This window comes from Balearica regulorum, chromosome 1 (assembly GCF_011004875.1).
Source record: "Balearica regulorum gibbericeps isolate bBalReg1 chromosome 1, bBalReg1.pri, whole genome shotgun sequence".
Classification (NCBI taxonomy): Eukaryota; Metazoa; Chordata; class Aves; order Gruiformes; family Gruidae; genus Balearica; species Balearica regulorum.
The window spans coordinates 92,935,550-92,955,937 of record NC_046184.1 but is presented as its reverse complement, the minus strand read 5'-3'; the positions used below and the strand labels follow the sequence as shown (position 1 = coordinate 92,955,937).

The 20,388-nt window shown below is 41.1% G+C and overlaps 2 protein-coding genes across 3 annotated transcripts in view; both read left to right on the top strand.

Annotated features, from left to right (window-relative positions):
• Nucleotides 1-282: 282 nt before the first annotated feature.
• On the top strand, nt 283-11,369 carry SFT2D2 (SFT2 domain containing 2). The gene is made up of 8 exons (XM_075766330.1): nt 283-520; nt 1,344-1,430; nt 1,759-1,844; nt 2,948-3,029; nt 5,069-5,104; nt 5,220-5,278; nt 6,009-6,038; nt 6,678-11,369. The coding sequence occupies exons 1-8, from the start codon at nt 458-460 to the stop codon at nt 6,715-6,717; spliced, it is 483 nt and encodes a 160-aa protein (XP_075622445.1). The 5' UTR covers nt 283-457; the 3' UTR covers nt 6,718-11,369.
• The window catches only part of TBX19 (T-box transcription factor 19), a 28,524-nt gene continuing 14,821 nt past the window's right edge, over nt 6,686-20,388 (top strand). The window contains exons 1-2 of one of the 2 annotated variants that reach the window (XM_075766227.1): nt 6,686-6,780; nt 18,712-18,938. In XM_075766227.1, coding sequence (XP_075622342.1) covers nt 6,730-6,780; nt 18,712-18,938 — 278 coding nt within the window. In that variant the 5' untranslated portion in view covers nt 6,686-6,729. Of the gene's footprint in view, nt 6,781-16,762; nt 18,519-18,711; nt 18,939-20,388 lie in introns of those variants that run through there. The other variant, XM_075766235.1, reaches the window with a different exon arrangement.

The following is a 20,388-nucleotide window of genomic DNA, read 5'->3' as shown; positions in this document are numbered from 1 at the left end:
CTGGGCATGGGCGCTAGGCTGGTCTGTCTCAACCTCACTGATGTGGAAGATTTTCAGTACTGAAGTTCGTGCACCTGCTCCAGGAGCGCTGTCACAGGACGGCTGGAGTGTCCGGGGGAGAAGCACAGGACCAGCGACACCATTTCCAGGACCCTTTTCCCCTCAGCGTCTCCCACCCGACCCCCCGTGACGGCGGGGCACCGGCGGGCTGTGGCTCCGCTCGTAAGGCGGCTGGTTTCTCCCCTTCATCGCCGGATGCGGTCCCGCCTCCCCCGCCCGGCGGACTACATCTCCCGGCAGCCTCCGCGCCGTTGCCGCCTGTTCTTCAGCTACCTGCCGAGAGCAGGTAGCTCGCGGCGGCGCGGTGCATGCCGGAGCTGGTAGTCCTTGAGGAGAGGAAGGGTAGTCCGGCCGTGCGTGGGGTAGAGCCGCTCGGGTGCGGGCCGAGGCGGGCGGTATGGACAAGCTCAAGCGGGTGCTGAGCGGCCGGGACACGGAGGAGCCAAGCGGCCTGACTGAGGTAAGGCTCCGCTCCCCCTGCACCTGCCTCCCTTCCGGGGCAGGGGGGTGCTGCGTGCCGGGGCCTCGGCGGCGGTAGGCGAAAGCGTAGCGATAGGGGGGGAAAGGGGAGACGTCGCACAGCCCCTCAGCGCCGCCGTGGCCCCTCGGCGCGGGTGGGCCGTCGGCGGGACTAGCCTGCGCCGCCTCAGCCCGTCGTTAGGCCTCCGGCTCCCCAGGGCGGAGCCCGCTGGGGACGGTGCTTCGTCCGGAGCCGCTCTCTGAACCTTTAACTTACATTTTTAAATTCCTTGTGCTTTACTCCGCGAACAGCTGCTGTCGGGGGTGCCGTTGCCTGGCAAAGGGGCCCTGGCTTCTGGCTTTTGTGAGAGGGCGACGCGGTCTCCTGAGTGAACGTGGACCGGCCGGGGCAGGGAGATAGATCGGGGGACGGGGACTGTGCCCGTGCGCTTGCTTGGTGTGGGCAGCGGAAAAAAAACCCCAAACCCCAACAGCCAAACGAACAACCCCCCCGCCTGTTTGTTTGGAGAGTTGGTGAAATAGCGAAAGTTCCCGGTGCCGGCGAGTGTGGCGTGGGTGGGCAGTCCCGCGTGGGTTCACTCGGGCAGCGCTCCGTCCCGCAGGGACTCCTGCTCCCTCCCGGAGCTGTCCCTCGGCAGCACCCGCGCTTCCTACGGGCCCTTGAGGAGGGTGCTTGAAAACCGAGGCTCCCGTTGAGCTTGGGCACAGTTTAGCATCTCGGAGGAAACTTACGTGCTTGATAAGTGGCAAGATCTGGTAGTAAATAATAACTTGCACTCTTGCTTTTTTCTTCTTGTTTCTAGGTTATTGATGCAACTTCGTTAGGCTGGGGCACCAGAGTGAAAGGCTTCATTGCTTGTTTTGTGATAGGATGCCTGTGCTCGCTCTTGGTAAGGACTTTTTGCCAGATCCCTCTGATATTTGAGTTTCAGAAGCCCCAATAATTACAGCCTTGTTGTTGCTTGATTATTTTTTTATTATTGTTGCTTTTTGAGTCTCTGGGAAGACATTGGGCTCAGTTCCAGTTAGATGTAATGCCCTAATTTTTAACAAGAATGCCAATAAATGCAATTTACTCTGTGTGTGTGTGTGATTCTGCAGTTTGGGTTTAAGGTTTCCAATGGCTTCTTTTGTGACACTTCTTGGATATATTTCTTTTGCGATATAAAAACAGTACTAATTTTTTTCCCTCTCTCTCCCTAAATGTTCCTTTTTTAGGGTAGTTGTCTGCTATGGCTACCAAAGAAAGGACTGATGCTCTTTGCAGTGTTTTATACACTGGGGAATATTGCATCTATTGGGAGGTAACAATCTTTTTATATTAGTTTCCTAATAAAGCTGAGAAACTAAAGCGGAATGATGGGTGAAGGTGCATAAGTGATAGAAACTGTTGCATTTGTGTGAGATTGTTTGCTTATGTCGATCATTCTCTTGTTGCTGAATTTTAAAGAAAGCATTTCCCCAGTAGTGCTCTGAAATAGTAAAGAAAACTTTTATTTTGTTTATTGTTATTAGCAATACATTCAAGGTAAAAGTTACTCATCAGTAAAGAAAAAAATCAAATTCATGCTTTGAGCATTGCGGTTTTTTGATTTGCTTGTTTTTTTCCCCCTCAATATAAAAATAATTCTTTGCCATTTTTCATTTGGTAATGTTCTGTGTGTTTTGGTGGATATATGTGGAGCAGTCTGTCTGTCAGGGTAGCGTTCATGATAAGCGTTCATGGCCATTGAGGTTGCTGAGGCATAACCCCGCTGACTGTGACAGACATAACCCTCTGTCACTGAGGAAACTTAACAAGGTGTTCGAAAGCACAAGGAGTGGAATTGGAACTAATACAGTAATGAGGCAGAATAATATAGTATACAAGGCAGAAATATCACCTTACGTAAAACTTTCACCTTGTATCATTCACATAGCATCAATCACCAGGGCTCTAAATGAGGGCTGCAGATCTGGTAAGGGATCAGAGAATGGATCCAGGCCTGAAAACAGCCCTTTATGTAGAGGAATTGAGCTGGATTACCTGGCAATCCTTGCAGAGCCTCTGTGACTAGTGTTTTTGAAAAGCAGGTTAAAAAAGCATCTGTCAAGAATGATCTAATTGAAGCTGACCTTGACCTATACTTCTAGCTTGATCTGCTCTGCTTATGTTAATTGTAACTGAAGAAGTGTGAACAAAATTATAGAATAAATACTTTGCGCAAAGAAAAGCGGGAATGGATTTTGTCTCGTTGCATGTCCTGTTTCTTTTGTTAGGCAGCACTGATCAGGGTAACATAGTCTACTGATGCCCCATGTGACAGCAGACAATTTAACAACAAAACTCCCTGCTTAATCCGGAATCTTACCTAGTTTCACTTTTGCCTTTCTACTTTCTGTGTTCATCATGTTTTGTTTTTCACAGCACTCTCTTTCTTATGGGACCAATGAAACAATTGAAAAGGATGTTTGAGCCTACACGTTTGATTGCTACTACTGTTATGCTAGTAAGTATCAAAGGAATCAGTTTTAACTCATGCTAACCTGTAAACAATTTCCATTGCAAAGTCTTTTCATATACATTGATCTAACTATATCTCAAGATGTGGTTGTGCGTGGGTTTTGTGGGGGTTTTTTTGTTGCTTGTTTGTTTGGGTGTTTTTCTCTGAACACCAACATCCTGCGCATCTGGAAAGGTATGTGTAGCACCATAAAACCACCTCCCTGTTATGAAAGACTGAGTTGAAGCCAGGTTGTTTTGCTAAATGAGTATTAAGGGTCTGTGGCTGGTGTGTGTGAACCATGCACGTACTTTTTTTAGGGTGCTTGAGAACACAACATCATGTTTTCATGTTGCTTAAAAGACAAAAGATGGGAAACTAGTTTTTAAAAAGTTGTACTATGGAATTTGTTAGACATTCCATTTTGCATAATTTTGTCTTTTTATATTTTATCTAATTTGCTTTAAAGAGCTGCATAGGTATTTCCACCTTGATAAAATCATCGTTTCCTGACAAAGCAACTGGGGAATCTCTATGCCTTGGTGATCTTGCATTAAAAATACGGAAATCGTCCCATTTGGCTGATAGCTTCAGGTTTTGAAGCTTGTATGACACAATGAAATTTTGTTGAATGCAAATTCAACTGAACTCAGCCCTTGGAATTATTTTACCCTTAAGAAGATTGGAATTGTGGCCAACCTTCTATTGCAGAGTGTGTCTGCAAATTGCTGCTAAGTTTCAGACTCTTGTTTAAAGTACATGTGCTTTTTCTGTCCCTCATTTTCTCTTGGGGATTCTAAAATCTGGAAGGTGGTTTAACTTGCATGAAACTGTCCTCCCATTTTCAGTGTGAACATCTTTGGATCGTTTGCTTGGCATCAGCCCTTCCTATTTTCTTTTTAAACATCCACAGCGGCTGCAGGCAACTGGTAGAGCTTGAGAAATTGCCTGCTGCTAATCTACGAGCATACACAGTCAAGAAGCCTGTTTTGTATGCATTTAGGATGCCAGGAGTCAAGAGAATGCCTGGAATGTTGTTCACTGGAATAAAGCCAGTTGTTAGATGTATGATGTAGTATTTAGACCAATATACAAATCACCACCTTAAGACTAATGGAAAAACTACATATGATGTCAGTAGTCATGATTGAGGTAAAGTGTAAGATTTCTTTGCTATTGTCTCAAATATGTAGTACTAACTTTTTTTTTTTTCACTAAAGCAGAAAAATGCACACTATCTCTGGTAGCACAATGGTACATGTGTATCAAAAGGCTGAGTTAGATGTTGATGAAGGAAGATCAAGTATCCGCATCTGTTACAGCTAAATGAACTGTCGTGTCTTAAATCAAAAATGAAAACTTGAACTAAAAGGAGGCTTGTGTTAAAACAGAGCATAATCCAAAATGACATACTACCCCCAAGATTTCAACTGTAGTAAAGGCACCGTGCAACTCTGGGGGGAAAAAAAAATGTGCCAATTTGAATGGCTGTGCTGGACTTAATATTAAACAGGAGAGCTACTAAGCAATAGCTGAAAGTTCTTGAAAGTATATTGTGGCTTTAATTGGTAGGAATTCAGTAATAGCACAACTTCAACCCCATGGTAACCTTGAGAATCAACAGGAAATGTCGTGTGTACAGAAGCAGAAAAAGTAGAGTTGTAACTGAAAACTCTTATCCAAAACGATGAAGTGTGGTTATACCTGTGACACCAAGAAGTGTGTGGGATGAAGTAGGAACCTGCTGATGTTGCAAAAGAGCTGCAGAAGCTCCTCGTCTTTCTTTTCTTTTTCTTTTCTCCTTTGCAACCATAAAATTATTTTCTGGAGATATTGGGCTGATGTTTCTTGATTGCTTTAATTCACTTCAGAAATGTAATAGTGAGAGCATTTTAAATCAGAGGAACCCTTATGCAGGATTAGATAAAACCATGAAATTATGTAATGTGTTTCTGTCTCTGTGAAGGAACCTATTATGGTGTTACAACATCTATAAAAACTGGCATTGTTTCTATGTTTAATAGAAATTGTTTGTTTTCTTCTAGTTGTGTCTCATACTAACACTGTGTTCTGCTTTCTGGGTGAGTACTTGAGTCCTGTATGTATGTATAACTGGAGTATATTGTAAAAATAAGATGCTTACATTGTTCTCTCATTGTGTACTATGTTCCCTCGGCCCCTTCTCTCTTCCTCCAGTGGCATAAAAGAGGACTAGTGCTCCTATTCTGCATCTTACAGTTTTTTGCCTTGGCATGGTAAGTGATTTCTTCCCCACATCCTCCATTTTCTATTACACCTAACATCAGTAGCTGAATTGTGAGTGAATTTTGACCTTGTGTGAGTTAGAGGGGAGGAGAGTTTTTACCTCACCATTCCCCTAGATGCAAGACAATGCATAAATGAGCTGACTTATTCCTGCTTTTTGGTCTCTCACACCACTTCAGAGGCTTTGGAGATGAAGCTCAGGGCTCCATTCCTGGGGGACATTCCTTTGAATGTGTTTAATTTCTGTGAGCTTGAAGTAAAACTGCTTTTTTTCTTTCCCTTTTAAGTCAATTTATTGCTTACTCTTTGGTATTCCTCTTTTACACTCTTCTGAATTTCTTGTTAAAAGACCCAGATGGGCCACTCAAATTAAATGTCAGTGTTCTTTGATGTATGCTCTGTGTAATGTCCCAGATGTGAACATCTAGCCAGCCCTCAAGACTGCCTGTAGGCATTGGAGCATGAAGAATGTTGGGTGCAGGAGAACTTTGTTTAAAATGCTTCTACAATATGCCCCCTGTTTTTGCCGTAGTGTTTCACAACCTGGCTGGGCTAAGATGACTTGCAAGGATACTCATTCCTGTTGCTTATGCAACTAAAATGAAGCTCTGAGTTTGTATCTTGCAGTTATCTGTTTAGAGCATCAGAGAGGTTGTTCTTGTTTGTGACTCTAATAAAATCTGACATGAAGAGTAACTTTAAAAAAATCTTTCTTCTTAGGTACAGCATTTCCTTCATACCATTTGCAAGGTAAGCTTCCCCGTTCCCTTACTTTTTGTCATCTTGAGGCTTAATGATACAGAAGATAAGTTTATAGAAGCATTGTAATTTATGGCTTTAGAAGATTTTCTGTGGTGGTGGTTTAGGGGGAGGAAATACACGTAGTTAAATCTGAAAATGAAACTAAGCATCTTCTCTAGTGGGAAAACACAAATGTAACAAAATGAGAGGACTTCCTATAAAAATATGTAAGTGTACTGACCACGTGCTAAACCCAAGGCTTGCCTTTGGAATGCCTAAATACTGGTCCAAAATGCTACTAGAAGAGTGTATTCTTCAGTGTACCTTTTTTCCTGTTCTCCCCCATGAGCACTGTTCTGTCTTTGAGCACACAGTTCTCTATCCTGCTCCATCAGCCTCACTCTTCCTCAATGCACCACCTCAGTACAGGCGTACAGGTCTCATTTCCACTGCAGGTGGAGGGTGAGCAGACCTGCTTGTCTCTTCTGCATTCACGTAGTCATGCAGATTGTGTAAGCACAATTAATACATGATCAGCTGATCTTTAAAGTCCTCGATGTCAGTGTGGTAGCAGCATGAAATGAGTCTCATCAAACAGCATAACTGAGGTGACTCTGTTGTTTTTTTTTTTATTTCCCTTGCCTGTAGGGATGCTGTGAAGAAATGTGTTTCGGTCTGTCTGTCCTAACAGGAATACTGGATGCTTCACAAAGTTCTAGGAAGTATAGTAGAACTATGTAAAGATCACTATGTATGTATTTTCCTACTTCTGTCTTAAACACGTGCCTTTCAGCTTGTTGTTAGAAGCTCCTTGTGTTAAATCCAGTGTATGCAATTGCTTGGTTTTGTAAGCAATGGTGTCTGTAGCACAAGGTGCTCATGATCAAATGAAGTTCAGTCTGGCAGAAGAACTGGGCAGAAATCCAGAATTGTTATGATAATCTTATGTAAAATCATGTATGTATTTGGTTTTGCAAAAGTAACAAATATGTGAAGTCTGTAAAATGGAGACCTCAGCTCTGATGGGACTATGCCAGTCTGGAGGATTTCTTTTTCAAGAAAAAGAAATTGGCTGCCAACTGATTTCTTACTGACAACTTGGTTTTTTAAAATCACCTTATATCACTTAATTGTTGCACTGTTTGCCTTGGATAACGGAATATTGGTATTCTTTCTTTTCTTACCTCTCTTGCAAAATTTTAGGTTTACGAGACTTCTAAAAGATTTAATTCTAAATGAAAAGACTGTTTTGGAGTAAATATGAAATGTTTGCATCTTTAATGAAGTATTTAATTTTCAGTTTAGACTGATGCCGTTTCTTCAGAATACATGAAAGGGACATTCTTCATCTGTGAAAACTTGTTCTTGTAGGAAAAGCACTTGCAAAATAAGGTTAATTAATAGAATTTTCCAACTGCCAGGAACCTGAGTTCTTTGCATTGCCTACAGCTAAAGGCAATACATACAAGGTAGAAAACAAATTTTTCACATCAAGCAAGGTGCTTCTCTTCTCCCGAGCTGTAGCATAGGAGCAGTGCAAAGCTGAGGGCATGATAGGTAAGCAAAGAGAGAATTTATGTGTGTCCTTTCTCAAAGGACAAACTGTTGATAAGGTGGAAGTGGGCTATTGTTTAAGCAGTGAGGGTGGGGGAAAAGATAGTTTCTTTTGAACTTGTAAATAAATTAAAACTCCAACATTTCTTTTTTTTTTTTTTTTGTGAGTGGGATCAGTTTTGTTTCTCCTAAAGCTCTTGCATACACTAGTAAACTTCTGCTTTGATGAGAAAGTACAATTTTCTATTACCTGTCTTAACAAAGAAAGCATGTAACAATCTAGCTGCCAGCTCCAAACAAATTCTGAACAGTCAGTATCCAAATGCCAAGGCCACTGTACATTCTCTTATCTTCTGAGCTATGTATAATCATTTACTTCCAAACCATTGCAGTGGTGAGTTGTTTAATATCTAAGCACAGATTCCCACTTCTGTGTGAGATGCTCTTTCACTGCTTTCACCTTTCCTCTTCCCAAACTGTCTTACTGGAGTCACTGTCTATGAAGATGTTATCCAGCAGACTTTAGTATGAACTGAAGCCTCTCATCCTCCATGTACCAAGAGTTTAGTCATTTAACAGTACTGTGATTGCATGGCAAGTGTATCCCTGACTTGTACCGCAAAGATTTTTAGTGTAGGAAAAAACTAGATCTACCTGGCAATTAAGTATAAACCCACAGTCAAGCCAAATAATTCTGTAGCTTCCAGAAAGTTACTAGAAACTGAGTTAATTCAAAATCTTGAACTTAAGTGTCCTTCTGATAATTTATAAAGCAGTACTATCCTGCTGTTAGGATCCTCTAAAAAAATTAAAAATCCCTTTTGAGGATGGCAGGAAAGGGAAATTTTAGCAGGCTTTCTGTGGATTCCAGCTGGCTAGAGTAACTGTTACAAGGGCATTTGAATGGAAAATGCCACCTTGAAAACATGGCACTGATGTTGGGATGAATCAGTTATACAGGATGATGTTCAAGTGCTATGACTCTTAGTGCTTTTTTTTTTTTTTTTTTTTCCTCCCTAGGATTTGGAAGTTAGTATTGAAATAACTAGGTTGACTATTACTTTTCTCAAAAGGAAGAATTGGTTCAATGCCTGAGAGAGACTGGGAATTAAAGAATACTGATACTTTCCCTGACTGATCCAAGACAAGTATCTAAACTGATGTATGTCTTCTTTAGCAGGGAGTAGGTTCAAAACCAAATTTATATCTGTCAAAGAACCCATGTTAGTCTTTTATTAAGACTTTGATAATGTTTACAGAATTCCTTTGTATAAGGGCAATTGAAATGCAACCCTAATGCCTTTTACATTCCAATGTTTCTTTGGTTTTAACATCTCTGGGTGTTCCTGGAAAACGCTACGTGTATAGCATACATTATTTCTCCTTCCCCTTTCCAGGAAGATTATGTTAATTTGGATCATCATTCCAGGCTCATCAGCAGTCAACATAATGGAATTTGACTTCAGGGGTTCTTTTTTTGAATACTTCAGATTAGGAGGAGTAAGCGCCTTTTGCTTATTCCTTAACTAGCTTGTGCAGGATTGTGGTACCCTGACTCTAGCAGTTCCTGTAGAAGAACACTAGAATTGGGTATGCTGAATATTAGTTTTTCAACTTGCATAGAAGCTAACCGGAACCTTGTAGCTGACTGTTGTGAGCACAACCACTTAGAAGTAGAAAATTTAGGAAACTACCAATAGATAGTGGGTAAACTTAAATGGATTTTTTTTTCTTCTCCTCCCCCTCCTATCCTTTTTAAAGCTGTAATTCCAGCTGTACAGCCTTTTATTCAATAAGAGAGAACAATAAATCTTCATTTGACTGCATAGCACATGAAGCTAAGCAATTTTGCCCTTAAAGGAAGGGAACCCAAAGGCATAAGGATCACTGGGGTGCCATTGGGGTTTATGTTGCCCTTTGGCGTTGGATTCTGTTCCTGTGTAGGTCAGACAGTTGGAGAGGCTCACCGTATTCTTGCCACTATGTGAAACATACTCAGGGTTTGTTGCTTCATCTACAAGCAGCTTTGATTTAAAATAACTCCTCTCTATCAGAACAAAACTCTTCAGATTCTTACTCACTTTAAAGTAGTTGTGTTCAGGCTATTGCCAAGTTTAGCAGCAAAAGATTTTTCCACTTTGTTAAAATACTTTATTTTATATGATTTTACAAAATCAGGGAGTAAACTAGGGTATGAATGTTCCCTCTTGATCAGTTTCGATCTGAATTAGACTATACCATTATACCATTTTTTTGTCATTAAAACTACTTGGTGTTAAGTTTTGATGTCAGCTTTGGTTATCTGCTTGGCAGGAAGTGCGGTGGGTTACTTCTGAAGCCCTCTCTAGTTTTCTAAATGTCCTTCCAGGCAGGAATGTTTGTTGTGTGTGCTCTACAGCAGACATGGTTGCGTTTTAAAATACAAAACTCCTTCCTTCCCAAAGTCCTTGCTCAGTTCCCTACTGGACTTAACTCAAGGCTGACTTTCCTAAAGAAACTTGTATGATGTTGGATGCCTGTTTCAGTAGGATTTGGTGTTCTACCAGAAAGTGCTTTTTGCCTAGCCTCACTGTTGGTCAACTTGCCTATCCACTTTTTTTTTTTTAACTTTTTGCAGTACAGATAACATAACCTTAACCAACTGGCCTTAGCATACTGTTCTAGCATGAAATGCACGTATCTGGGACCAGATGTCTTTCCAGATATAGTAGAAATGGAAATGGGGAGGTGGTAGTCATCTGTTCCTAAAGTACTGAGATTGTCAACATTAAAAGGTGGGATTTTTTCATTACTTCAAAGTTTCGCTCTGTTTTATGTGATGAAGTCCACTGTGAATACTGGTACTATCCGCGACGGTTCTACAGTGATGATGTGAACGATTCCATCTTGTATAATATTTACAATAATAAGATTGGTCGTGAGCTGTTACAAAAAACCAAGGAAGAAATTTCTGCACCAAATAGAAATTCTTTTAAGAAATCATGTGAGAGGGTTTTTGTGTTTGGTTTTTGTTGTGGTTTTTTTTTTAAAGTGTGTTAAGCTCTATATGTGGATACTTATTAGGCAAGTTGGGGGGGAGAGCAAAGGCTCCGCTATGGGCTAGCTTCCAGCTAGGTGCAGAATGACAGACCTGAATTGATCATAACCTGTGAGTAGATTGCAGCTGGTGTGCAATGCGTTTAGAGGCTCACGGCTCTGTTGCTTATGTGCAGTCTGAAACTCACGTTCTGGGAACTGCCTTGTGGAGCAGTGGGGGAAACTCATCCCCTTTTGCTCTCTGCTAAGAGATTGGAAGAGCCTCTGTCGAGTTTCTGAGAATGGTTCTTGCTTGGGTTTGGTACTTAATCATGTTAATGAAAGAGCGACCACTGTTGCTACTGTAGACTCTCAAAACTGAGGAGGAAGATGATATTTAAACACACATTTGTCTTAAATACTGATGTTTACAACCATAGCAAATACTGACCATGTAGGACAAAGCACAGAAATGGTGTATTTCCTTAAAACTGCCTCACTGTAATGTGACAACACTACTTTTTTTTTTTTAACAGCTGTGGAACTGTTTTGTAAAATAAAAAACAAACTCTCAGAAATTCTCCACAGTGTTTTATACTGTTACTGATTCTGTTTGCTGTTCTGCTTTTTCTATGTATTTGCGGTTGTATTTCTACTTCGATAAACATCTTTTTTTCCTAACTTACAACTTTCTCTGTAATGAAGTGAAATCTTTACTTACAAGTGCTGGGGGTTTTTTCCTTCAATAAAGTTGTCATTGCCTTAAATGAATTGCTGTTATGGTTAATATGGAGTTTTTAATGATGCTGATTCTCCAGATGATGCTGGAATTGCTGTGGGTTGGTTTGTTGTTGTTTGGGTTTTTTGTTTGTTTTGGTTATTTTAAATAGTGATTGTCTCATCCTCACTTCCTTTGCTGTGTACACGACATGGACTGCTGAGAGGAGTTTCTGGGTCACCACTGCTGTGCGGCTGCTTCACCCAGCATATAACTAGCTCAACCAAATTCTTATTGGCATAGTTGCATGTACCTAGACAACCGGTTGGTGGAACTAGAGTTGTTAAGGTGGGGATGATATCTTTATTATTACTTACTTACCTCAAGAGTCAGCCTAGATGTGCCAACAAACTATTGGCTTAGTCCATGCTACACAGCAAATAATTCCTGATGCTGTTCTGTCAGCAGAGACTAGAGTTATGAAACAGCATGCCTCTGGCTCTTCTTTGTGGAACAAATACACTCTGAATACAGGTGTACACTGGAAGTAAAAAGCCACTGAGTTATGAATATGTGTTAGAGGCAATTATTTTAATTTTTTTGTATTTGAATTTCTTTAAACTTTCAGAAAGCATGTCTGTTTAAGTTTGTGCCTAATACACATCAAAACACTTGCTGTGGTTTTAATATTCCTTGGCAGTGTACAGGGCTCTGCATTGGACTGTTCAGAGTACATTAAACTTTTTTCTGATTGACAGGGCAAACCAAAGCAGTTGGATATTTTTTTTTTTTTTGTAAGGGTGGTGATGAGATTTGTGTTCGGTGGGAGATTTAAGTTTCAGTTACTTTTTTTTTCATGTTCTTCTGAGCAAGTCATCTCTCAAAGCTGACTAAAATGAAATTTCTATCCTACAGGAAACTCCAAAATTTTGCTTGAAATAGAACCAGCAGCTTGTCTTCTTGTAATCTAGAAACCTGGAGGGTTGTAGTCTATCTTTTTGAAAAGGCTAGAGTTTCCAAGGACTGTCAGGAGAGCTTGATATATCTGGTTCATATCAAGAAAGCTAAGAATGTGAGTCCTAAAAGGGCAATAACTCCTTCCCGTATTTAATAGCTTAGAGCTATTTTGCTTGCCTAGTTCAACCTCCTGCATAACAACAAAGTTGTTGAGCTTTGCCACATTGTTCTCATGCTGAGGTCTTAATACCTGAATGATATTTTTAAAATAAATGAAATTAAGCCTTCATTTGAAATCTCTAAACAATGAACGATCATCTGCCCTCTAGGGAAAGTGTATTCTGTAGATGACTTTGCTCCTTAGAAATATTGTGGAAAGGTTTATCAATTGTGCTACAGCATCGAGTCCCCTGAATCCCATGTATAAATATTGGGGCAGCATCATCAGCACCACATTCAAATTCAGTGACGCGATTCTTGGAAGGCTGCTGTACTCATAATGTCAGCCCCTTTCCCTTCTCCTGCCGTGAGGACAGATTTGCAGGAGAGGGCATTTTGTGAATGCAGGAAGTTCAAAGTTGGGGTTTGATACTTATTTCCTTCCCTTACTTGTACTTTTCCTATTGAGCTCAGTCTTGGTTGCAGTATCAGTGAGGTTACAGGCTTGTAACTGCCCAGCCGTGAAAAGCTGGAGATGCCTAAAGGGAACAAAATCCTCTGTTTTCTCACTTTTCTGAAGAAAGCTTCTGATGAATTCAAGATGGAATAGTATGTTTAAGCTGCCAATCTTTGGGATTGATGTTTTAAGTTAGCCTATTTGAAACCCTTTTAAGTTTTTCTTGGGTTCCCTTGTGGCATCTCTAAGAAAGGTTATTCCTGAGAGTTTGTGCTTTAAAATCTCTGCAGAGCGAGTGTGGAATGACACTGGCATAGTGAAAAAATGGTACATTGAAAATACTGGCTGGCCAACATGATTTCATTGCAGCTCTGAAGGGCTGTCACTTCCAAAAACATGGAGTGAAAACAAATTATTTTATCATGGGCATGTATTCCTGTGTTTTCTAGTTGTGTGTAAGAGGATGTGTCAGGCTCACCTGAGAGAATCAAATACTTCAACCAAGTTATACTTGCAACTTGTTAACTCTCACAGTTAACAAAAAGCTTTAACTTACATATCCAAGTCAAAAGTATGTTTGATTTCCCTAGTGTGAACACTGAACCTATTACTTTTTGTTCTGAGATGTTGTAAATAGAACTTAAAAGTTTGTTTAGAATCTCTTAAATTCTCTATTTTTATTATTTTCTGAGCTTAAAAATGGGGACAGTAATAGTTTCTTGCTCTAGGTGCTAATCCATGTCTTGAGACAGCACTGAAGATATTCAAGTAGGAAAAACAAATGAGGAAAAAGTATAATTATTGTGTAAAACAAACTAACCTACGTTTATCACCAGCCTTTATATACATCAGGATTTTTTTCTTTTTTTTTTTTTTTTTTTTTTAAAAAGGAAGAAAGGTTGCTCTGGAAAGCCTCCCATGCTTTCTGGGCTCAGAATTAATCTCTGTTATAATCTCAATTATAACACCAGGCAGGGAGGTACTACTTGAACAAGCTGCCAGCCTCAATGCTAAAAACATAACCTGGTGGAAGTTATTGAAACTGTCCCCTCACCCCCCGACATTAATGAAAAGGCTAATCTTCTCTAAGTCTCTTCTAACCTAGCAATCTCTTAAGGGGCTGGATCTGTGATTAAAAAACAGAGGGAAAGCAGCTGTCTTTTTATCCTCTCTTAATTATTCTGTGGTAGTTGATAGGTGTTGATTTCCTGGGAGTGTCACGGAGGTTACGTTTCCCTGTGTTGCTGGGACTAAATGTTCAGAGGGGGGTTAGTTGTTTGAATGCTTCAGTGGGAGCTTTGGAGATGGAAAGAGTGAGTCTTGTTCTCTGCGATTTTATCTGATCATGAAGGGCAGCCTTTTATTTGGAAACATGCACCTAAAGGCCAAAAAAACAGCTATCCAATGTCAAGGCAAGGAAGGCCTCTTTAATTACCTTTTTTTTTTTTTTTGGGGGGGGGGGGTGTTTTGTTTTGTTTTTTTGCTGTATCTCACCAGCTGGTGGCCAGGAGGGCTTTAGAACGAATTTAATTAAAAAGTCAAAAATAACACCTTGCTCTTTCCTACTGGAACTTGGTTAATAAACTTCACTAAGTGTGGCAGGATTGTTCTTTTGCTGCTCTCGCCAGTCTTCATTGCTTCATCTAAAAATATGGGTCACTAAATTCTTACTAGTAAATCCTGGACATGGCTGGAGATGATCAAGTGCTGTATTTGCATTTTTAACTTGTAGGGGTTAGTTCTGACTGGCCATGAGCCACGAGGTGCCTGATTCCTAGTTGGAAGTGCCCAGCTCTCCCACCTGGGTTTTGGGGAAAGTGTACAACATTGCAGGTTTTGTATGAACGTTTCCTGCTTCCTCTGATGCCCCTACTCGTTTGCTTGTTTAATTAAACAAGAGAGAAGCGCAAGAGGGGTAATGGTCTACTGTCCTTCGGCCCTGCTTTGCCCACTTGCAGTGGCAATGATCTTCAGTCACCTTGTTACTGTGTTACTCTAAGTGCAGCTACCTCTTCTTCACATGTCAGGTTCTGGGAGATTTAACTTCCAGCCAAGAAATAACCCACCTGATGCCTGAGAATGGGTTATTCTCAGTGCCCTGGCAGTATCTATGTCCAGTGACATTAATCTGTTTGTGCCTCAGTTTCAGCATCTGTAGACTTGGAAAAATTCATCTTGCAAGAAGGTAGGTGAGAGAAGGGATGCTTGGGAAGTATTCAGTTGTTATTTAGATGAACAGAGGGACATAAGATTAGAGGATGTCTCTTCTAAAAGAGGCTAAACATTCAAAGTAAATATATTAATATTTTTTAAAATGAAAAGCCAACAATAAGCAAATAACTTTGACTGCGAATCTGTTTGGTTTCTCTTCTGCAGCCCTCTCCCGTGGCAGCTGTGTGAAGCAGAGACAGCGAACAATGTGAGGAAGCCTGATGGGTGGGATGGGATTTGTATGGGTCCAGATGTGTGTGTTAAAGTAAAATCTCAGGGCCAAGCGTGTTCAGCTGATCATTTGTTTGCATGCAAACTTGATATTTCTTTGGCGAATTCCTCTAGGTTGGAAAGATGTGTCAGTGATGAGCTGTGCTTTCCGGGTATGTTGCTACATACATCACCAATTGCTCCTAGTCTGAATTCTTCCAGCTGAAAATAGCAATTGGGCTATTCCCACTAGCCAACCACCAGGTAACTGCTTTCATTTTGGACAATGTTGTGGTTGCAGGCATCCTGAGCTATGGTAACATAGTTATAAAATTGAAATTCAAACTGTATGAAAGTCAGGTATTTTAAGAGGTTAGACTTCTGGAGGTTTTTTTCTTCTGGGAGACAAGACTTTCAAGCATCAGGTACCTTGTGTGAGTGATAACTGTCGGTGCCTAAGCGTAACTTAACTTTTAGTATCTGAAAGTGTATTTTATTATTGTACAGGATGCAATTGTAGCATGCTACTCCAAAGCAAATGCCTTCTTTCTTCTGCCTTAGGGACACTAGCTGTAAAATATCCAGTCTTATTGATGAAAAACCTGCTTCCCAGCCCAATTGGTCCAACTGGAATTGGGTCCATTATCCATTCCTTCCATATACCCTTCCTCCTCCGCAGCTCTGTCCCAGGAGTGCTTTGGGGAAGCAATGCGTTTTCTTTGCTTTGTGGCTGCCTCCATTTCTAATTCATCTTTGCTGAGCATATTCTTTACCTCTAGCAATTCACCAATGTCTGCTTCCCTTTTTTCTCATTTCAAAACCCTCCCACCAATGTAAGCTGTTGTCACTTTGTGCAGGCTTTTGACTTCCTTTAAGCTCTAAGCATCTTGAGGAAGGCAGATTGGATCTGATTTTTTTTGGAGGCTCTAATCTGGTATCACTCCACTTGAAGCCCTGTGGGAGAGATGGGCAGTCAGTACTTCTGAAAAATCAAGCTGCTTCTCTTTTTATTGTCTATAGAAAGAGCAGTGTATAACTACTGAAATATTACTACTTTTGTGAGCTATTTTCTCTGCACTTATCTCAACTTTGAATCTCCTGATTTTGGAACAACTAATTCTAAAAAAGCTGTGTGGAAATAGGGCTTCAACTAAAAAAAAAAAAAATTAAAAAAAAAAAATCCCCAAATAACACAGATTTATTTGGTTTAGAGCTGTCTGAAAAACTGAAGTTGTTGAATTGAAATATACAGTACTTCAACCAGCTCTGATTTCTGTGTTTATTTTCATTTGTAATATAATGAAACTAAAAACTGTCTTACGTAGTCTCCTATGCCATTTGATCATATGCAAGGAAAAATTGGAGTTGTAGCTTCTCTCTCCTCTTTCAGCATTTGAAAAGGAGAACCCAAACATAAACATATTCCATGTTACCCAAACATTCTACCTGACATGCAATTATTTTTCTAGGTGCAAAATGGCACACTTCCAAGTACCTAAATATCCTACAGATTTTAAAGTACGTTTTTCAGTTGTTCAACAGTGGAAGTGGGCTGGATATTAACTAGAAGTAGCTATTTGACACCTGGTGTAACTCACAAGGTGAGTTGATTGATACAGTAATCTTGGTGGTTTTGTTATGAGTTTACAATTAAAAAAAATACATAAAGGCTGATAAGAAGAGAGGGAAGATGTGTTAGAGTATGAAGTTTGAAAGTAGCATGATTGGGATTACCCAGATGTAAAAATACTTCAGACCTGTCTGGCATGCACCTTCCGATGGTGCTGAGATTGCTGGGAATTGAGGATTCTCTCCTGAAGTCCCCCATTTTGAAGAACATAGCATTGCTGCATACCTGCAGCTGTGTGGTTTTGAGGACCTGCAGCCAGTACCCTTACTCCATCTAGGGCTTGAGGGATTAGTAGGACTAGTTGCCAAATAAAGTGGCGTATAACACAAATAAGATCAACAAGCTCTGGGCCTTGCTGCTTACATAGATGGTATATCTCATGTTTTTTTAACTGCAAGATCTGTTGAGCCTTGTGAAATGATGGATTTAACTTAAATCCTGTTTTACAAAGTTTGCCAGATTCTTTCTTGGCTTTATAAATACCATCAGTGATCTAGCAAGTCACTTCATCTTTTAGAAAAAACTGGAGGCAGAGGAATTCAATAGGCGCTATTGAATTAAACAAATGCAAAGTTCTCAATAAGTAGCCAGAAAATATATTTCTCTAAAAAATGACTTCCAACAGTATATTTTCACAATCAAGTCCCTGACTACGTCACATCCAACAGACCAGAAATTTCTCAGACCCTATATCTGAGCTAGGTGCATCAGAAGAAATCGGGCGCTCAAATGCCTTGTTGTGTGCCAAGGGGCAGTGTTTATAGGTCACCAATATTCACGTGGCCTCCACTTAACCCTTTAACATGGAACTGAACCCAGGTCTCTCATATCCCTGGTTGAGTACCGAAATTGTTGGACCTCTCAGTGAAACGGCGGCTTCCTTCACAGCTACCCTTTGTGGAGGGTATGTGCAGTTCGATCAGGCTTGTCTGAGAAGGTCTCAGCCTGAGGCGAGAGGGAATGCCTGTTTTAGGGACGCTGAGGGAGCTTTTCTATGAGGCAAACCTTGAGCTGGTCAGCAATGCCAAGTCTCAGGCAGTTAGGCTTGCAGACAGCCTCAGAAGCACAGGGTCTGTCCCTGGAAATGCAGCCAGAGGGGAGTTCAGCTGCCTGTAAGGTGCAGCAGGGGTTTTGTGAATAACAGTGGGACCAAGGGATGGACGCAGTAGGCATCAATGGTGGAGTGTAGGCATGCTACCTTCTCCTTGTGCATTGAAACCTCAGTGCAGAAGGGTCTCTTACTATTACACTTTGATTTCGGAACGTAGAAGAACGAGGTTAGTGTATTTATTCAACGTGCCTGGTGGAAATATTTTAAGACTACCTTCTCTGTGTAACTATCTTGGCTGTTACCAGCTCCTTCAGTTAGAGTCCGCATCAGCGTGAACGCAATTTCCATGCATTGTTTCAGTCTGGAAATGAAACAATTTTCATTAATGGAAACCTGGTTCTCAAGCAGAACAATTAGACCCACTTCAGGTTGAAAAAAGATAAAAGCATGCTAATTTGGATGGAGGACTCTTCTTTCAAGGCAGCCAATTGAGTCATCAGCCTGCCACCCACCTGACCGTCTGACAGGTAATTAGGAGATAGTCCTCTTTTTGTGTAGAGCGTGTGCGTAAACCTCCATGCTCTGGTGTCACTGCCCATTGGGACTTCCAGAGGAAAGAGCTAGTCAGTGGCAAAAGAGTGAGGAGAGCACATTTGTCGGGCTGTGGCCAATAAACTGACTTGGTTTTTGTTTTAGCTCATGATTTTTGTCTTTTAACAGCTACCTGAAGTTTCTGGCAGTAAAGTCGTCATGGCAGACCTGGGCTGCAAAAAGCCCAACGACTGCACCGTCTCCAGGCTACTCAGCGTAGTGGAGAGCGAACTCCGGGCTGGGAGAGACAAAGGCGACCCCACTGAGAAACAGCTCCAGGTTGTCTTGGAGGATGCTACGCTCTGGCAGAGATTCAGGGAAGTCACTAATGAGATGATTGTGACCAAGAACGGCAGGTGAGTGATCTGCTCAGCACTGTGGGCTAAGTGTAGATGACAGTCGGGGGGGTTAAGTGGTATAATAATAAACTGTGTGTGCAGACTAGAAAGAACTGCAATGAGCATATAACAGTGTTATCCCTGCAGCCTCGCAGTCCCCTAAAACCAGCATATGAACAGAACTGGGTGTCCCTGCTCCTTTTTGGTCACTGCTAAACCTTTCCTGCCACCCTTTATTCCTGCTTGTGAAGCATACTGGAGAAATACTGACTGACTTAAGGATGCACAAAAAGGAAACTTTTGCAAGGGTAACTCTCAGAACCTTTTGAATGACTTCTTGTACTAATAATCAGCAGCCTTTATTAGCAAGTCCTTACCTGTAGACCTCAGAAGCAGATTGATGGTGTTATCCCCAGCTGCAGTTACGGTCTCTCTGGCCTTGGGTATTAACAGCTTGTACAAGCAGTCTGTACTAGAATGGGGTAGGACAAAACTGTGCCCTACGTGGCACGTATACACAATCTGAATTGTGTGGTCCCACAATGGTATTGCTCCGTAGTTCTTGCTGGCACCCTTAGAAACAAGTGTGGAATATTGGTTAACACAATAGTTTAGTTTTAGAAAGACGAAATACTGTGATGTAGGTGGATTTGGGGAACACAGAAAGGCATAGGAAAAGAGTGGAAAACCTGGTGAGAAGGATACTAATTCTCAATCAGACACTGGCTTGAAGTAGGCTCTCCACAGAGGTGCTGCTCTGAACCGGGCTGACAGCAGAGTCCAGCCCATAATAGACAAGCAGCTACTAGAATAAAGTTTGTCAGTACAGTGGTACTAAGAATTTTATTTAATGTACCCTCATCACCCCTCTGCTGTTCCCCATCATCTTCCCCCCCCAACATACACACGTTTCTTTTGCAAGACCTCTCAGAAGATCCACATAGGAGGAATTAAAAGATGGAGAGAAAGATTTACTTATGTGGTGTGACTTTTATTAATTTTGTAGACTTTGATGTAGCAGAATATGTGGATGATATTACTGTTGACTGTAGCTTGACAAGGGACATAAATGAAAGCGGTTAAAAGCAAAAATCTAGTCTCTTGGCTCAGCAAGGTTATTCTGTTGAGGGAACAGCTGCCTTCCCAAAATATCAGCTCTTGGTGTAACACTGCCTGTTTCTGATTCCTCCTAATAACCTATAGGGATAGAAATCTTCTGCTGAGAATCTCTTTACGCCAAGCTGCTTTTGTTTCATTTAAATTGCTTTAAAAACCACTGTTCAGCTACAGCAAACTTCTGAATGGGCTTTCACTTAGTGTACAGTAGCTTAAACTGACTCCTTAGCAGTGTAAGTGACCAAAAATGAGGTAAGATAGGTTTGCCTCAAATTAATTAAACTGGTACAAAGAACCACACCTTACCAACAGGGTTTTTTTCAGTTTCTTTCCTCTCAGCTAATGTAAATCA

What these genes read in the sequence shown, in the direction of transcription:
- SFT2D2 (XM_075766330.1), top strand. Translation starts at nt 458, where the DNA reads ATGGACAAGCTCAAGCGGGTGCTGAGCGGCCGGGACACGGAGGAGCCA. An exon ending in AATATTGCATCTATTGGGAG is followed by an intron (nt 1,845 to 2,947) that starts GTAACAATCTTT and finishes TGTTTTTCACAG; the next exon opens with CACTCTCTTTCTTATGGGAC. An exon ending in TTGCTACTACTGTTATGCTA is followed by an intron (nt 3,030 to 5,068) that starts GTAAGTATCAAA and finishes GTTTTCTTCTAG; the next exon opens with TTGTGTCTCATACTAACACT.